Source organism: Brachyhypopomus gauderio, chromosome 13, assembly GCF_052324685.1.
Source record: "Brachyhypopomus gauderio isolate BG-103 chromosome 13, BGAUD_0.2, whole genome shotgun sequence".
Classification (NCBI taxonomy): domain Eukaryota; kingdom Metazoa; phylum Chordata; class Actinopteri; order Gymnotiformes; family Hypopomidae; genus Brachyhypopomus; species Brachyhypopomus gauderio.
In genome coordinates this window covers 19,151,390-19,169,199 of record NC_135223.1, presented here as the reverse complement: position 1 = coordinate 19,169,199, position 17,810 = coordinate 19,151,390, and the positions used below count along the sequence as shown (strand labels likewise).

The window sequence follows — 17,810 nt, the reverse complement described above, 5'->3', positions numbered from 1 at the left end:
TTGGCAAACACTCACTCACATAAGTGACACTGTTATAGCACTGAAACAATTATCAAAGTAAACAAGTTTTCATAAGGGATTTTGATGCACAACATAACATCTCGTCTGATGGCAGGAATGTCTTCCTCAGAATGGCTGTTGTTATGGTCGGATCATAATTTATGGTATATGGGCAAACCTTAAGGTTGTTTCCTTGGCCTAACTTGCTGTTTAATGTGAGATGGCAGTGATTTGCCACTGATGTACTCTTAGGAGCAGAGGGTACAGGAGCAGCACACAACACCCTGGAGTCCTAATCCTTCCCCCTGCTTTTATAAATGAAATGAGCTTCCTGGCTCATTTGATCTGAATGTGATATGGTTTGATTTGATTTGCTATCCAGTGCAATTCCCTCTCATATGTATACGATTGGGCTGTGGCACAAAGCACTCATTATCTGTGGTGTAATTTCTGATGGAGAGAAAAGGCTTGTTTTGACAGGCTCTTCACCATCTGCCGCATCCCCTTTGCAAGATGTATGAATTATGTGCAATTAGACATTTTATCTTCAAAACTTTCCCCAACTTTCTGAACACAGAAACATACACACACTCATGCACTCACATGATGTGCATCTAAACCATACCACCATTTCTGCTACCCTTGATACTTTGTTACCAGACAGATAAACTCAGCAGAAAGCATCTCTGTTTTGTAAGTGGCCATGGCTAAACACCCCTGCAATGAATCTGTTTGTCATTAACAGCCCATGAAAATGTTTGCAAGCCCACTCCTGTAATCTGCTTTGAGCAGTTCCACAACAGTCCGAGTTGCAGATAAATTCTGCTGGCATGAAACCCAATTAGGGTTGTATTAAATGTTGTATCCATTTCGAGCCTCGTGAGGGTGTATTATGCAGGAGATAATTGCATTAATTCCTGTGAAGAGACAGTGCCACTGAGCATCTTCCACAAATGGTTGGACAACACGGGCCCAGATGCTGTGCAAGGATATCAGGATGTGTTCACTTAATGAACTGGTGGCTCACACATGTAATCAATCAGCTAAGGTAATGAAGGGGACACAGTATCAAGTCTGCTTGTTGTAGCTGCTCAGGAGAAGAGCTGAAAGGTGACTCTTTAAGTGCACTGTATGGAAGACCATATGGAGGAAATGAAGAAAGTAAAGTTTCCTTAAACAGCATTTTCTGTCTGAGGTGATTAGTACAAAATAGAATTTGAAAACACCACTGAGCAATATACTCATGTTCAAAATGAAATATTTAAATGTGTCAGTTTGAACAGCGAATAAAAAATACCAATGGCAAATGGATTAGTGTAAAATAAAAACTTTTTTTATTTTGTTTTAATTTTCATGATTTCACACACACACACACACACACACACACACACACACACACACACACACACACACACATATATGTGTGTGTGTATATATATATATATATATATATATATATATATATGTATATATATATATATATATATATATATATATATATATATATATATATATATATATATATATATATTTCAGTGACTATTATATATCTTCGATCTTTCATGATTTCTCACTGCTGCTACACAGAGAAGGGTACGAAGAAGACTCAATGTGAAGAAACAGTGTGCCATGACTGGTCACTGGAGTGACAGGGAAGAACTACAGAGAGGCCACCATCTCCCAATAGTATCCCCCCCAACAACATCCATTTCATCAGACAGTTAGACATCTAATTGAAATTAGCGTCAGGTAAACAGCCGTCTGGGTTGTTGATGACAGCGAAAACAAACCAGGCTGTCTCGGGTGTGCTGAGGGGGAGAATGCGTGCACATTCAGCCTGTTAGATCATTTCAGAAACAGATGTGAAGCTCTCCCTTCTCTCCACCCATCCCTTCCGGCTTGTCTGGCCAGCTCCCCATTTACCTTCACTTGCCATTCTCTTTCTCTCTTCTTCTCTCTCTCTCTCATTCTCTATCTTTCTCTCTAACCCCTCTCTCTTTCTGTAGTTCTTGTTTGTATACCGCAACTGCTTCAAATGCTCAGCGGAGTGACTGGCCTGTTCATGCAGTAGGCCGATCTACATAATCATAACTACTGTATAGTCAGTACTGACTGCAATACTGATTGCAGACAGTGTATTAAAAAAGTAATGGTGATAGAGCAAGTGTGACTTTTCAGTAGGTCTTTCAGTCTGTAGGGAGAGTCCTATGAGATTAACCTTACTTATTGTGCCCGGTAAAATGAAGTCAAGGCTTAGGGCATTCAAAAAACCAGGGCTCAGCACAGACTACCAAGATGGAAGTCTTAAATCAAGCTCTGTGAATTTGATTTTATTTAAACTGAATTTCAGCAGTGTCCACTCCGGAAATAGGTTGGCATCTATTTCAAACACTGCTGATTCTTCAGAGAAGAAAGATGGAAAGTGATGGGCAGGTGTTGGCTGAATTTAGACCTGCACGTACACTATCCTCACAATCACAAGTGTGAACGCAACCAAAGGAAGAAAATGGGTGTGAAGGAGCTGTGGAATGGTGCACCAGAGCTGACAAACAGCTTCCACACGTTACACAGCAGGTCACACTGTGTCACCTTTCTACAGGCCGGTGTAGCGAAACTGGCCCCCTGCATGTGAAGATCATCTCACTGACAAGAAGAGGGCACGTCACACTGGGAAACAATATAGGATCAAGCCTGAGGCTGCCATCTAAATTATTAAAATCCGTGAGATGAACGGAGTGTCCTCTAAAGGAGACTGATATACCAGTGAACTGTTATGGTGGACTCCCCACAGTTTTACCTCTTGAGAATTGTCACTTGTATCAGGAAGATGTTGCTCCAGTCAGTCCACAAGTCTTTAAGTCTTTCTCCAGCTGTTTGCACGCTTACCAGAAGGTGGTAAAAAGGAAATAGGAAATTCTCCTGTGGCACTTGAGAGAAAATGCAGTGTGTGCCAATCTGCCCCAAAATACTGACCTTTAAGATGGGAGGTTGCTTACAAATCACAATCGTGCTGGATGTTGCTTTATCGTGTTGAGCATACGTTGAGGTTCACATGCTTGAACAGTAAATGCACACTGGTACAATGAACTGCTTCCATCTATCTTATAGGCCAATCACATTGAGGAACAAACATCAATGCTGATTGATTTGTGCAATTTGTGCAATGTAAAATCTCTGTTCAGTATAGCTCTATATGTGTATATTTGCGTATATGTTCACAAGTTTTTTTTTTTTTTTTTTGGTTCTTTTTTTTAAGGCACAAGTACAAAGATCCAGATTTTTAGATGGCTTAGCATGTTAAATTTACATTTGAAAAGTACATTTGCATAACTGTGCCATAACTGTTCATATTAAAGTAGGTGATGGCGTCAGAGTTTAGGTGTAGAGGCCCTTAGAACCACTGGAAGCAGCTGCTTACCCGGGAGCTGGAAAAAAAACCAATAGCAATGAAGTGCACTAAACACTCAGTCACCTTGTTTGTTGATTACGTCCGGCGTTTATTCCCCTCTGCCTCCTCTGCTCCTAATGTGTTAAGCTTTTCTTCTTTTTTTGCAAAATATACTCTATTATAATGAATTAGTAGACCAAATCTCATCCATAAAAACTGGTCATTTCCCTTTGAACATTCCATTTGCTCACACCACAGTTATGTAGGCATTAATATTAGGCAAGGAAGGCATATTGTGATTGAGCTCAGTCTGTATAGAGGGTTAGGCTTTGCTCATATTGGCCATTAATTTTCTTCAATCTCTTTTATAATTAGAAGTAATTAATTATTTACATCGCACCACTATGTTGCAGTGTTCCTGTGTCCTTCTCTGTATTAAATGGGCCTAAGAAATGTTACAGAGTCAGATGTGACATATATTAAATCTGGGCTCTGGATTCAGGATATCCTCTTTCTGTCTAGTAAATCACCTTGTCTATTAACCTCGGCATTGTTGTAATCTACTCTTCTGAAACTCAATGAATCTGCAAAAAGCACTAAAATATGCACTCTGTTCCTCACAATGTACATTTTGTGCATTCTACCATTACTGTTGGGGGTCTATTACAGGCGTACATAAACTTGTTTGTTTCTTATTCCGGTTTCCTGTATCAATTTTAGGTATATAATCTTTTTGCTCACATATAATCCTTCAATATATATCATATATATCTATATATCATATATAAAGAGAGATAGAGAGAGCTCATGCACTCTTATCAGACACCTTACCCACAAAAAAACGTATTGTGGTGTGTGTGGTCATAAGTCATATTGACATTTCTTTCTTTCTTTCTTTCTTTCTTTCTTTCTTTCTTTCTTTCTTTCTTTCTTTCTTTCTTTTTGTGATGTAATGGTCCACAGTAATGTCCCCTCACATGCTTTCTTTTGAATGCTTTAATAGTTCTCATTCACTCACTGGAGCACACTTAAATATTTTTCAGATCTGCCTTTATTGTGTAGATTGAAAACTATCGATTACAGCTCTTCATAAAATTCAATCTACTAGGGTATAGTCAAAGATGCTAGGCTATGATCACCAGAGTGTAGATTATTATAATCGACCATGCTGTAATACACACTGAAAAAAAAACTGTTCGGTACTGAATGTACCGAAGGTCCTTCAAATATACCTTTACTTTACTTTACAAGTGATATGCTCACCAATACAACTACCAATACACCATTTGAGATTCTGTTGTGAATCATATTCTTGACACCATTCTTAATGACTTTTTTAAAATCACGAGTCTGACATACAGCACGTACTTGTGTATTGTAATGTTTAGCCTAGGAGGGAGTAGGAGTAGTTCATCAGCTGATGAACAAGTCCTGGCATTTAGCACTGTAAACACATTCATCACCAGAGACAGATAATTATCTCTTTAATTCCACAGTCTTGTGAGGCCTCCTGTGCTGGTTGTCATAGACAGGAGGGTGCAGATAGACAAGAATGCGAATTGTCTTGAGAAAGGGCATGTGGCCTGTTGCTTTCTGTTTGTTCAAATAACCTTGTTCACCGGAGTTGTCATTGGAACTCTTTAATTAAGAAAAGGATATAGAGAAGGAACTGGATGGAGTATAGAAAAGAAAATGATGAATGAGAGAGAGCACGCAAAAGAAACAGCTGTCAGGTGTGTTACTTACTCCCTCCTACCTAACCTGTCTTTCTCTTACACACACACACACACACACACACACAAACTTGCTCTCTCTCCTTCTGGTTTGATTGCTGTTGATTTTGACATGAAAGCTAACAGCAAGCCCCCTTGGGGATACAGAAAGGGACATGCTTTTCCAGCTCCATGCTGAGAAGCCTGATGGAATATTTCATGGCCAAGTCCTTTGGTCCTCAGATCTGTGGATTTCAAGAACACGATTATTTCTCTTCACTGTTTGCCTCACAGATATGGAGAGCAAGCCCATTGTAACTGCCCTAATTATGATTCTAAATAGGAGTATGTGATGTGAAATCCTCAGAAATGTCTCACATACACACACATGCATGCACGCGCGCGCGCGCACACACACACACACACACACACACACACACACACACACACACACACATATGCAGGCAGGGTGATTGAGTCATCATTGTGAATGCAGAGGCAGGTGAAGAGCACCACATCTCTGCAGTGACTGAGCTATTGCTAAGGGATATGCAGAGCGCTGTGGTGACTAACATCCTGAGAATGTGTGTGACTCAACCTGCCATTTTCTCATGCCACAGTGTTGTAGCTTTGCTTTTGTATAGCCTGTGTAGAGTTTAGAACTGTTTAGAACTTTTGTTAGAACAGAGGTTGTGAATTCAGGAATATTCAATGAGGTTTCTTTCTGTTAACCTTCAGCCCCCGACATGCATGACTCAGATGTAGACATCAGTGGTCTGTTAGGAGAGAGTGTTGGCTTGGTGTCCTGAAGGATCAGGAGTAGGGCACTTAACATGTGACATAACACTCTCTGATCTTAATATGATTAAATTAAGAGCAAAACATTAAGATTACTGTGCATCACTTAATCAATCAGAAGAGAACTTCTCCACACTTCTGACACAGTGCATAAAGAAGTGGTTTAGAGGAAGTGGATAGCTGCTTACTGAGCCACTCCTGATTCATAAACACCCCCGTTTAATGGTGAGTCAAACATCATTTCACCCACTAAGATCACACTGGGACTGCTGCATCCACAATGGTTCACAGGCTGTCTGTGTGGACACCACTGTAAGCCACTCATCCCATTAGAGGCAGTTAAATATTCGTGTTGACAGAGATGTCTGATGCTGAGGGCTTGAAGTCTAGTCCTACAGATGCCTGTGGCTACGGTCTTTGCTAACTCATGTCCGAACATCAGAAGAGTCTCTGCAGCTTTAGTGCTGGGATGTCTTATGCTGTACTGTGTGTGTAAAGCACGAGGTGGTTTTCTTCCTTCACCCACTCATTTGCCCACAAGCCTCCACAGTGAGCACACAGAGCTCAGCTCCGGCAGGACTCGGCGCTGTGTGTGAGGGGGTGTGTGTGGACAGGTGCTGGAAGCCGTGCTTCAGTGCCACTGATGCCGAGGTGTTTTACATTCTATGCTCTGTTAAAGCTCCCTCGGAGGCACATCCTCTAACGAAGCAAGGTGAGCCAAACAGCAGTGCTCCTGCATGCGCACCTCCAGCAGTGCTGGGACCATGCCCCCCCCCCCATAGCTCCTGCCCCATGCTGTTCCCCTAGCCAGGGCACATCGGCCTGGGCTCCCAGGAGCCTGCTTGCCCTGCCCTGAGCACTGCTCATGGTTGACTGAGCTCCACATTGCATGGCTGAGGCCTGGGGCTCAGGTCCCCAGACTCGTTCCTTGCTTCTCTGGGAAGGGACTCATGCCAGCTTTCCTGAACCTTGCTCCATCACTTCATTCAAAAACCTTATTGCTTTCATGCATGCATTCACACATATTCTCATAATTTCAATTTCTTTCATCCCATAGATGACCACAAAGTAATGCCACTTGTCAAACAATTTTAAATGTTCATTGATAAACAGTCACGGAACAAAGAACACATCACTCGAGTCTTCTCCACTGTGAGTCTTCTCATTCTTCTTTGTCCTTTCCAACAATGCTCTTTTCTTTAACGTGCTCAAAGCTACATAATGCAACTCCTTCTTTTCTCTCTGCCTATCTCTCTTCCACTCGTCTCTGCACACACTGAGGGAGTAGGAAGGGAGAGTAAAGCTCTTAGATAAGGCTGATTAATCTGGAATGGAAGCCCACGTGGTGTCCGATGACAAAAGCTCATCGTGTGCTCGCTGGCTTGCAGCGGTGGCTCCTTGGGTATCTGGCCCTTGTCCCTGCATGCTCACAACTAGAAAGATCTCAGTTACATCTACCACACTTTGCTGTTACTCGTCATACTCAGATTTTGCTGTCAGCCATATTGAAATGTCAGTGGAAAGGATGGTACAGCAGCATGGAGACCTGGTGCGTTTTTAGCTCAATGATTCAGTAAGACGGAGGCTATTGATCATTCTTCCGAGCAGAAAATGTACTTGTGTAATGAATGACTGCAGGTGTTCTCATTTGTGTAATTAATTGCCCTTTAATTGGACAAATTATCAGACTCACAGATAAAGTATGAGAGAAAAGGGTGACATTTTGTAGAAAGTGGCTGACTTGCAGGAAAAAAAACATGTTGCTGACATTCTGTTGCTGTCTATGCAGAAGTGTGTTTCCCATCAAACTTCCTTAATTACTATCTGTTCTCTCTGTGATGTCCTATTGGCTCTATCATAGTGAAATGATCATGTTTTAGCCCAAGCTTCCTCTGGTCTTCTAAGTGGTAATTTCACTGCAGTTTTCCTGTCTGGCTCATGTGGTTATTCTTGTGTGCTTTGATCTCGCAGATCTATTTGAGGGCCTGAGGTGTCATGGGCATCAGTCCGGATCAATGAATCAAAGCTCTCTCTCATCCTGTGCAGGACATTCAGCAGGCTCCAGCACTCTTCAGAAGAGCTCCACTTATCATTAGGAAGAGGCGGTTGACCTCAAATCCAGAAGGAGGAGTCGGAGTGAAACAGAGCTTGCTCTTCAGCCCTTTGGAATAGCCTTTATGACCATGATATCCAGCATCATAAGGACCTGTACATCTTCACTCCAGCTTGTGCCTCTCTTGTTGCTACTGTGGCTGGCTGGGCTCAGTGCTGCCCCCTCTGGCCCAGAGTCAGACACGTGCTCGACACTTGTCCAGAACCGCTTCTTTGGCTTCTTCTTCTCCTCCTTTGTCTTTCCCAGCGCCCCCTGTTCCTGGACACTGCAGAACCCAGACCCCAGACGGTACACCATCTTCATCAAAGTCACCAAGCCCACGGAGGACTGTGTGCCCCGCCAACACCGTACATTCCAGTACGACTCTTTCCTGGAGACCACCCGCACCTACCTGGGCATGGAGAGCTTCGACGAGGTGGTGAAGCTGTGTGACGCCTCCACCCACATGGCCTTCTTGGAAGCGGGAAAACAATTCCTTCAGATACGAAAGGGACTGCCCAAGGTGGGCTCTGACCAAGGAGAGGGGAGCGGGGAGTTTAAAGTTGAGTACTTAGTGGTGGGCAAGCGAAACCCCAGCATGGCTGCCTGCCAAATGCTCTGCCAGTGGTTGGAGGACTGCCTGACCTACAGCAACTCCAACCGACCTTGTGGCATCATGCAAACACCCTGCCAGTGCTGGGACCCCCCTACACTGGATAAAGAGGTGAGCGGCTGCTACAGAGATGGGGTCTTCCTGGAGAACTGCCTTCCCACCATGAGCGGGCCAACATTTGACACAGACAACAACGGTGAGTTGGCAACTTTTAATGACTATTGTGCCTCCTCAGTATGACACTATGGCCATTAAAATATTTCTCACCTCCTTGTGCCCTTTGAAACATTTTGTCAAAAAAAGGCGATGTGTAGTGTGACTTATTAATACTCTGGAGTGAAATGAGGCATGACATTGCAAAGCAGTTTCTTTTTCCATGTAGATGCATTTTAATGTAGTCTTGAGTTTGTGAGGATATATTACCGGAAGTGTCAGTTACACACCCCTCGATTTCCACTAAGTGCCGATGAAAGTGCCAGTGAGTTGAATACTAAGCAAGCTGGTCAATAGGTGGTCTGCTAATGGAAGGCCAGCATCTTTGAGCTTTGGTTCTCCCATTAGTGCACTCTTGGTGATAATGTCATGCAGCAAATACAAGAAACTATCACAGACTGTATTAACAGAGTTGAACAAAGGGCAAAAATAAACGATCACTATTAATTATATATCAAACGTATCATATTCACATATCTATGTTAAGTATAAGAACAGGAGCTGTCATAATTAGCATTACCTAAGCCTTTTAAGTCAAAAGGTTTTGGCACTGGCAAAAAAAAAACTTTATCACGATTCATACGCCCATGTCTATTACTAATAACAAAATATATAAACTGTGTTGAGTTAAAATCAGCTGTTCATGATACAGACTGTTGTGAATATGGAAAGCCAAAAGTAACAAAACACATTCTCTTTTGAGTTGCAAGTGTTGTTTCTTGTGAAAACATCCTCTGTTGTTTAGAAATAAAAAGCTATTGTCCACCAAAAGTGCAGATAGAAGTCAGATAAGTGCTCTGAGGTGGAGAGAAGGAGGGGGTGAGACTGAGTGAGCGAGGGAGAGGTTTTAGGGGTTTTCGATTTCAGCTGATGTATTTTGACTGGGTGACCTTGGCTGCTTGGCGCCACATGCTGCCTAGCAAGGGTTCCGCTGAGGATATCAGGTGGACCTGTGGGAGGACCCAAGCAGCAGACAGCCTTCCAGACTGATCTGGGATGGGGATGTGGTTGCACTGGGGGATTCAGGGATGGGAAGGCAGGGCTTGTCACCGAATCCTCCGCTATGCTCTGATTTCTCCTAAGAGAGTGGGCACAGGCTCGAAACCCAATCTTTAAGTTTATGCTGCTGCCAAGACCATGGGAGATAGCTGCCCTCTGTGACCTCCTGGAAACATATCTCATTTTCTTTCTCATCCTTTCTTATCTCTCTATTTATGTATACACTTCAAAAAGGGGGCACTTCTCAGGTCAAACCTTCAAATTACAATTTTATTATATTGCTTGTGTGAAGTCAGCTTAATAGATTAAATTATTAAGATGGATGGATGGATGAAATGGATGGATGGTTGGATGTCATCAGAGAGAGAAGAAGTGAGAGAGAAGAATGAAGGGAAGAATGAAATGATTGATTGAGACAAAGGGTGGAAAGCAATGAAGGTTGTTCAGAATGGAGGCCTGTAAGAGTCTAGGGTATGGAAAGTGACTTCAGGACAGTGCAACCCCTTCAGCCCTGTTTTGTGCAGAAGGTTTCTTCAGCTGGAGGTAGGAGCAGAAGCTGGAAGGAGTAAGGGAGTGCTCTGCTTTTTAAAATGCCAAACGAGTGTGTATTGTATGAATGTGACCTCCTGCTGAAAGGAGGGGCATCATGATGATGAGTAAACTCCTTCTACGCTCAGCAGCAAAGACAGACTGTTGCTTAGGTTTGAGAGGCTGTATGGAGGAAACATGGATTTGTGGGGTGGAGGGTGAATCTGGAGGTATAAAGTGGGGGGTGATAGGGCTTTTCTTAAGTATTCTGGCCAGTCTTTGTGAAGGATGAGGGAATATGCGGTGCTGATGTGTTTGCAGGGCAGGGTGAATTTGGCTTAGGAGTATATGGCTGAGCCTTGGGTATGAAGGGATTTAAAATAACTGTCCCTAAAGAGCTAAGAGCTGTGAAGCTTTCACATCGCCCCTACACACAAACACACACAAACCCACAAACAAACACACACACACACACACACACACACACACACACACACACACACGTGTGCACATGCACACATGCATGCACATACACACTGAGCCATTTAAGTGTAGGTGGCAGAAAATGGTTGCAAGGGCACCACTCAGTCTGGAGGTGTTTGTTGTGTATGTGTTCAGCCAGCGGGGGCACTGTGGGCTCCATCAGTGCATGGCTTAGACAGCACACCACCACCGCCTCCTCAGAAACGAATGAGCACAGCGCTTATCTCTGCTTAATGGACAGCTTCTCTCTACCTCTCCCCCTCTCTCTCTCAGAGCAGGATGGTATTCTGGGAGAAGATGCCTCAGTGTTAACTTGCTATCTCACTGGCTTTTCTCCAAACCCCAGGGCTGATTAAAAATTCATGTTTTAATTAAGCGATTTTACTGCCGTTTCTTTACATCTGATAATCAAAGACTGCCACAGGTCTCTGTGTTACATGTGAGGGACTGAGAGTGTTTGTGTATGTGTGTTCTGTGTGTATTATCAAGGAAGCTATTAATTTTCAGCCATAAATAATCATTGGACAAAAAAAAACAGAGATTTAACTCCTTCTGATGTTCCTATTGCTGCAGGAACTCGTGCTCATCTGTGGTGGGAGGATAATGAGCTGGAAGAACTGTATTTAAATGCTTGCTTCAGGAAATGGTTAAGGATTCTGCTCTGTCTGATTGGCAGTTCATCATCTATCTCTTTTTCCCTATCTATATCTTTCTCTTTCTGTGGCATGCTCCCTGTCTCTCTTTTTCTCTGATGTGGGTTTACTCCATCTCTTCCTGCTTCTTGTCAAATTCTTTTGGCATTCTCTGAAGCACAAGGTCTTATACAGAACATTGTCTTGAAGGTATGAAGGTGTCATGTCAGGTTCATTCTAATAATAATAATAATAATAATAATAATAATAATACATTTTTATTCATGAGCTTAGTCATTATAAACACAAACATATAATATACAGGTCATCAAAATGGCCTTTTTTGTGTTAAAGACAGGGTCTACTAGTGGTGCTTTGAAGCATCTCGAAATGTGACTGTGGGCCAAATATAACAGGCGATCTACTGCCCATTTGTTTTCTTATTTACATCGTAACTTAAGAAAACAGTAAGAAACAGCCTACGGAGACTTAGCAGAGCATTACTGTGATCTCAGCCTCATTCTGGAGAAATCTGAACACTTGGTGATGTGGTTCAGCTCAAAAGCCACAGTCTTCAGGAAAAGCATTGGGAGAGGCCGCACCTTCAGAGCTTAGCAGAGGAGCAGCCCGACAAGGCCACACTAGTCCACAAAGCTTCCGTTTGATCAGCTGGGTCTCACCCCCAGTGAAAGTCCTGCTGCCATACCATGTACCCACTTCCCATCAGTGGCCCAATGACAACAGATTGCCTTTGTATCTGTCAGAGGATGAATCGAGCCACAGTAGAAGTGCTTTCTTCTCCTGAGGTCCCACAGTTAGAGGAGCCACACACACACACACACACACACACACACACACACACACACTCACACACAGACATACACACCCACAGACACACATAAACACACATGCACACACAAAAAAGAATACACACAAGACAAAGAAACACAGACTCAAGCTGCAGCAACACGCAGGTCTGGCAGAACTAAAATGGCCCTGGAGAGCAGCTCATTAGTGAACACACACCCTCTCGTCTCTCCCAGACAGACCTGCAGCACAGTCATGCTGTGTGAATGTGTGCATGTGCATACTTTTATATTCCTGTCTGTGTGTGTGTGCATGTGTGTGTAGGTCCATGGTGTTCATGGTGTACATGTTAGTGTATGCATATGTGGCGGGTTGCATGGTGCAATACCATGTGTGCATGGTGTTTATGCATGTGTGTGTGTGTGTGTGTGTGTGTGTGTGTGTGTGTGTGTGTGTGTGTGTGTGTGTGTGTGTGTTTGTGTAGTGTGCATGTGTGTGCATGGACCTCCAGTCCAAAAACATGGAGGTTAGGTAAATTGGCAGTCAACAAAAAATTCTCCCTGAGTGTGTGTCTGTGTCTCTATGTTCAATAAAAAGTAGTGTCTGTGTCTGTGTATGTGCGTGTGTGTGCTTGTATGCCCAGTGGTGGATGGTGCTTTGCCACTAGGGTCTGTCCTCTCTCCCCTTCCTGCACCCCATTCAGTCCCCCAGGGGGCTGTGGCTTCCGGTAGAGAGTACGCTGTGCGCAATTGGCTGCCGCTTCTCGCCGGTGTGTGTGTGATTGATTGTCTGTGACTTGTACCTGTGTTAAATTGTAAAGCGCCTTGGGAATCTGGAAAGGCGCTATATAAATCGAACATTCATTCATTCATTCATTCATGTATATGTGTGCATGCATGTGAATGTATGTGTGTGTGTGTGTGTGTTTTGTGTAGTGTGCATGTGTGTGCATGTATATGTGTGCATGCATGTGAATGTATATGTGTGTGTGTGTGTGTGTGTGTGTGTGTGTGTGTGTGTGTGTGTGTGTGTGTGTGTGTGTGTGTGGTATGCATATGTATGTTTAGGTGAGAAAGATGGCAGAGATCTCAGGGCCCCCAGCATGGCTGTATGACCTCGGCATGAATCAAGCTCTCACCGCCGTCTGAAAGAATGTCACATTTTACACACACACACACACACACACACACACACACACACACACACACACATACATACACACACACTGCCCAGAGCCCTAAGAGCAAGAGAAACAACAAAAGAAACACAGAGAGAGAGAGAGAGAGAGAGAGAGAGAGAGAGAGAGAGAGAGAGAGAGAGAGAGAGAGTGGGGTGGCGAGGCAGAGGAGAGTGGGTCAGGGTTATTTGTTAACACCTGAGCAGCTATGCAAATGGGCATATAGGAGTGTTACAAGAACCTTATCTGTGCAACATACAAACAGAGTCAGAATGGTTTCCATAGGAACACTATTTTTACAGGTACCATCGAGGATAAACACATTGAAATTTATAGTCTGGTAATAAAATTTGATCAACCTTACCACACAAGGGACATTGCATCAGATTTTCTTGTCCCTATTTGTGTATACTTCTCTGACTGTGCAACCATTTGATTGTGTCGGACACACACACGGGCACACACACATTTAGACTCTCGGCTCAGTCTCCCTTCAGGTGCATATGAAGTCATTTGGATTCCAGCCATTATGGCTTCCACAATGATGCCTGGATTAGGTACAATTTTACTGTGGAATTAAATGGAGCAAGTCTGATTGGCTGTGCACACCAAGCATAACAATTCACAAAGAAGAAAGTGTTACCAAATATTAGTGAGGGACAGGACTCATTCTAGAGGGTTGGGCCCAACAGGTCAGGTCACAAGCTGAACAAGAAACCATGACTGCCTACTGAATAACTGATTACCAATTAGATTTTAATGATAGAAGCAGAAACACGTGTACAGTGCATGAATGGAGTGTGTAGCATCAGAAGCAACACGAGACACTAGATCTGATTTCTGAGTCTTTTTGTGGTACTACATCTGTGTTATTGATATTAAACATGGGTCTTTCAAGGGAAATGTGTATGGTGCCCTCAGGGGTACAGAGCTTGTATTCTTGTGACAATATTCTAGTGGATTAATAAATAGGTCTTTTAAATAGTTCTACATACTTATTTTTCACTCTAAGGTATAAACAGCTTATGGTAGCAATTTAAAGATGTTTATTATGGATTTTCTTCATTTCTTGTAGTCATCTTACATGGCATTAAAAGCACAGACACCCAGATCCTCTGCTGTGTCAGTTAGGTATTAGAATGCTCCTCTCAGCAGTCATATTAGGTTTGTCATCACAGCAACACATGGTGCAAAAATGCATATTGGTCTATGTTAGCTAAAGAGGATCTTTTAGAGTGCATGTGTGTGTGTGTGTGTGTGTGTGTGTGTGTGTGTGTGTGTGTGTGTGTGTGTGTGTGTGTGTGTGTGTGTGTGAAGGTGTGTGTGTGTGTGTGAAGGTGTTCTTCTCAGCAAATATTTCTCTGCTGAAAATCGAAGTGTGTGGAGAAAATGTAAAAAAAGCCATGTTATTTTGCTACTCATCTCTGGAGCGTGGAGTGGGGTAGCCCTGCCCGATCCCTTTAGTGAAGGTGCTTTTGATTTTCAGCTGATTTTTCCTTTTCATTCCTGCTGAGGAGAGGCATCCATCTTCGAAATTGAAATGTCGACTTGCCTGACCCACACCTGCAACCAAAGAATGCTCTACCAAATACCTGTTTTTTATTGCTATTACACTTTTTTATCTATTTGCCACCAAATTTGTAATAAATGTGATGCAGAATATTTTTGAAAGCAACTCTTTCATGAACTGATAATAGATTTTTACAAAGATGTTGAGAGGGAATAGTATTAATTACTTTTAGATTAACATATATTCATATGCCTATGAGTTACTAAATGTTAGTTTTGTGAACTCAATCCAAGCTGTACTACACAGGATTACTGACGGAAGTCTACAGGCTAACAGAAAACTCATTGAAAGCATGTACATTTTGATTTATTTGTTTGCCTGCAAACTAAGAAATAGACTTGCCTGATCTGACATGACAGCTGAACAAACCAAGGATTTGGGGAAGCGTTATGATCGGTCTGCATTTAGAAAGAGCAGACAGTCCACGACAGGCATGCAGAGTCTAAGGAGGATGCGGAGGGAAGCAGAGGGCACGAAGGGGGCACAGGGGGCATGGAGGGGTGAGGGGGGGGGGGGGGGGGGTCAGAGGGGTTGGGGAGTGAGGAGAGCAGACCCGAGCTGTGTTTCCTGCCCCTGGAGGGAGATTAATCGATGGCATGCGATTGTGTGAGTGCAGCTGTTCAAATATTTATCCTGAGCAGGATAGAGACTGTGGGCACACACACCGAGAAAACAGTGGATTAGAGTGGGGAGATTTTGCCAGTGCAGTGAGATAGACAGAAAGAGAGAGAGAGAGAGATCTCAGGTCTAGAAGTGGAAGTTTAGATACTTCAGGTTTTTTTTTTTTGTAAAAAAAATAAGAAATACACTCACACATACATATACACATGTCGGCATGCTTACATTCAATTGTGTTAATTGCATACATTTTTATATTGTTTAGTGCTTCTTATTATGATTCATTTTCTCCTTTTCTTTCCCTTCCACTGACTTCTTGTTCTTCCTGTCCTCTTCTCTTCTTTTCGCTTCTCTTTTCTCTCGCCTCTCTTCCCTTCACCTTCATCTCGTCTCTTCTCCACTCATCCCCCCTTCACTCTCCTCTCCTGCGTGGTGTCTCCCTCTTTGGCACACATGCAGTAGACGGATACTGTCCTCTGGGTGTCAGCACTAGCCGTGTGATGGAATGACTCCCACTCCTTGTCTCTCGCATCCCCTACACTCACACTCTACCCCCACACTCTACACTCACACTCTACCCCCACACTCTACACTCACACTCTACACTCACACTCTACCCCCACACTCTACACTCACACTCTACCCCCACACTCTACACTCACACTCTACCCCCACACTCTACACCCACACTCTACACTCACACTCTACCCCCACACTCTACACTCACACTCTACCCCCACACTCTACACTCACACTCTACCACTACACTCTACCCCCACACTCTACACTCACACTCTACACCCACTCTACACTCACACTCTACCCCCACACTCTACACTCACACTCTACCCCCACACTCTACACCCACACTCTACACTCACACTCTACCCCCACACTCTACACTCACACTCTACACTCACACTCTACACCCACTCTACACTCACACTCTACCCCCACACTCTACACTCACACTCTACCCCCACACTCTACCCCCACACTCTACACTCACACTCTACCCCACACTCTACACTCACACTCTACCCCCACACTCTACACTCACACTCTACCCCCACACTCTACACCCACACTCTACACTTACACTCTACACCCACACTCTACACTCACACTCTACCCCCACACTCTACACTCACACTACCCCCACACTCTACCCCCACACTCTACACCCACACTCTACACCCACACTCTACACCCACACTCTACACTCACACTCTACCCCCACACTCTACCCCCACACTCTATCCCCACACTCTACCCCCACACTCTACACCCACTTTACCCCCACACTCTACACTCACACTCTACCCCCACACTCTACACTCACACTCTACACTCACACTCTACCCCCACACTCTACACTCACACTCTACCCCCACACTCTACACTCACACTCTACCCCCACACTCTATCCCCACACTCTACCCCCACACTCTACACTCACACTCTACACCCACACTCTACACTCACACTCTATCCCCACACTCTACACTCACACTCTACACCCACACTCTACACTTACACTCTACCCCCACACTCTACACCCACACTCTACACCCACTCTACCCCCACACTCTACCCCCACACTCTACACCCACACTCTACACCCACACTCTACACCCACACTCTACACTCACACTCTACCCCCACACTCTACCCCCACACTCTACCCCCACACTCCCACACTCTACACCCACACTCTACACCCACTCTACCCCCACACTTGCCCCCACACTCTACACTCACACTCTACCCCCACACTCTACACCCACTCTACCCCCACACTCTACCCCACACTCTACACCCACACTTACACCCACACTCTACCCCCACACTCTACCCCCACACTCTACCCCCACACACTATCCCCACACACTATCCCCACACTATACCCCCACACTCCACCCCCTCACTCTACCCCTACACTCTACCCCCACACTCCACCTCCACACTCTACCCCTACACTCTACCCCCACACTCTACACCCACACTCTACCCCCACACTCTACCCCTACACTCTACACCCACACTCTACCACTACACTCTACCCCCACACTCTACACCCACACTCTACCCCCACACTCTACACTCACACTCTACCCCACACTCTACACTCACACTCTACCCCCACACTCTACACTCACACTCTACCCCCACACTCTACA

At 44.1% G+C, this 17,810-nt stretch overlaps 1 protein-coding gene across 12 annotated transcripts in view; it reads left to right on the top strand.

The window, feature by feature from the left end:
• The window catches only part of adgrb1a (adhesion G protein-coupled receptor B1a), a 65,139-nt gene that overhangs the window by 9,111 nt on the left and 38,218 nt on the right, over positions 1-17,810 (top strand). For 10 of the 12 annotated variants that reach the window (XM_076971498.1, XM_076971495.1, XM_076971496.1 and 7 more), the window contains exon 2: positions 7,870-8,799. The exons of 1 other annotated variant lie outside the window; for it this stretch is intronic. In XM_076971498.1, the coding sequence (XP_076827613.1) occupies positions 8,076-8,799 (724 nt within the window). In that variant the 5' untranslated portion in view covers positions 7,870-8,075. The remainder of the gene's footprint in view (positions 1-7,869; positions 8,800-17,810) is intronic. One more of the 12 variants, XM_076971497.1, reaches the window with a different exon arrangement.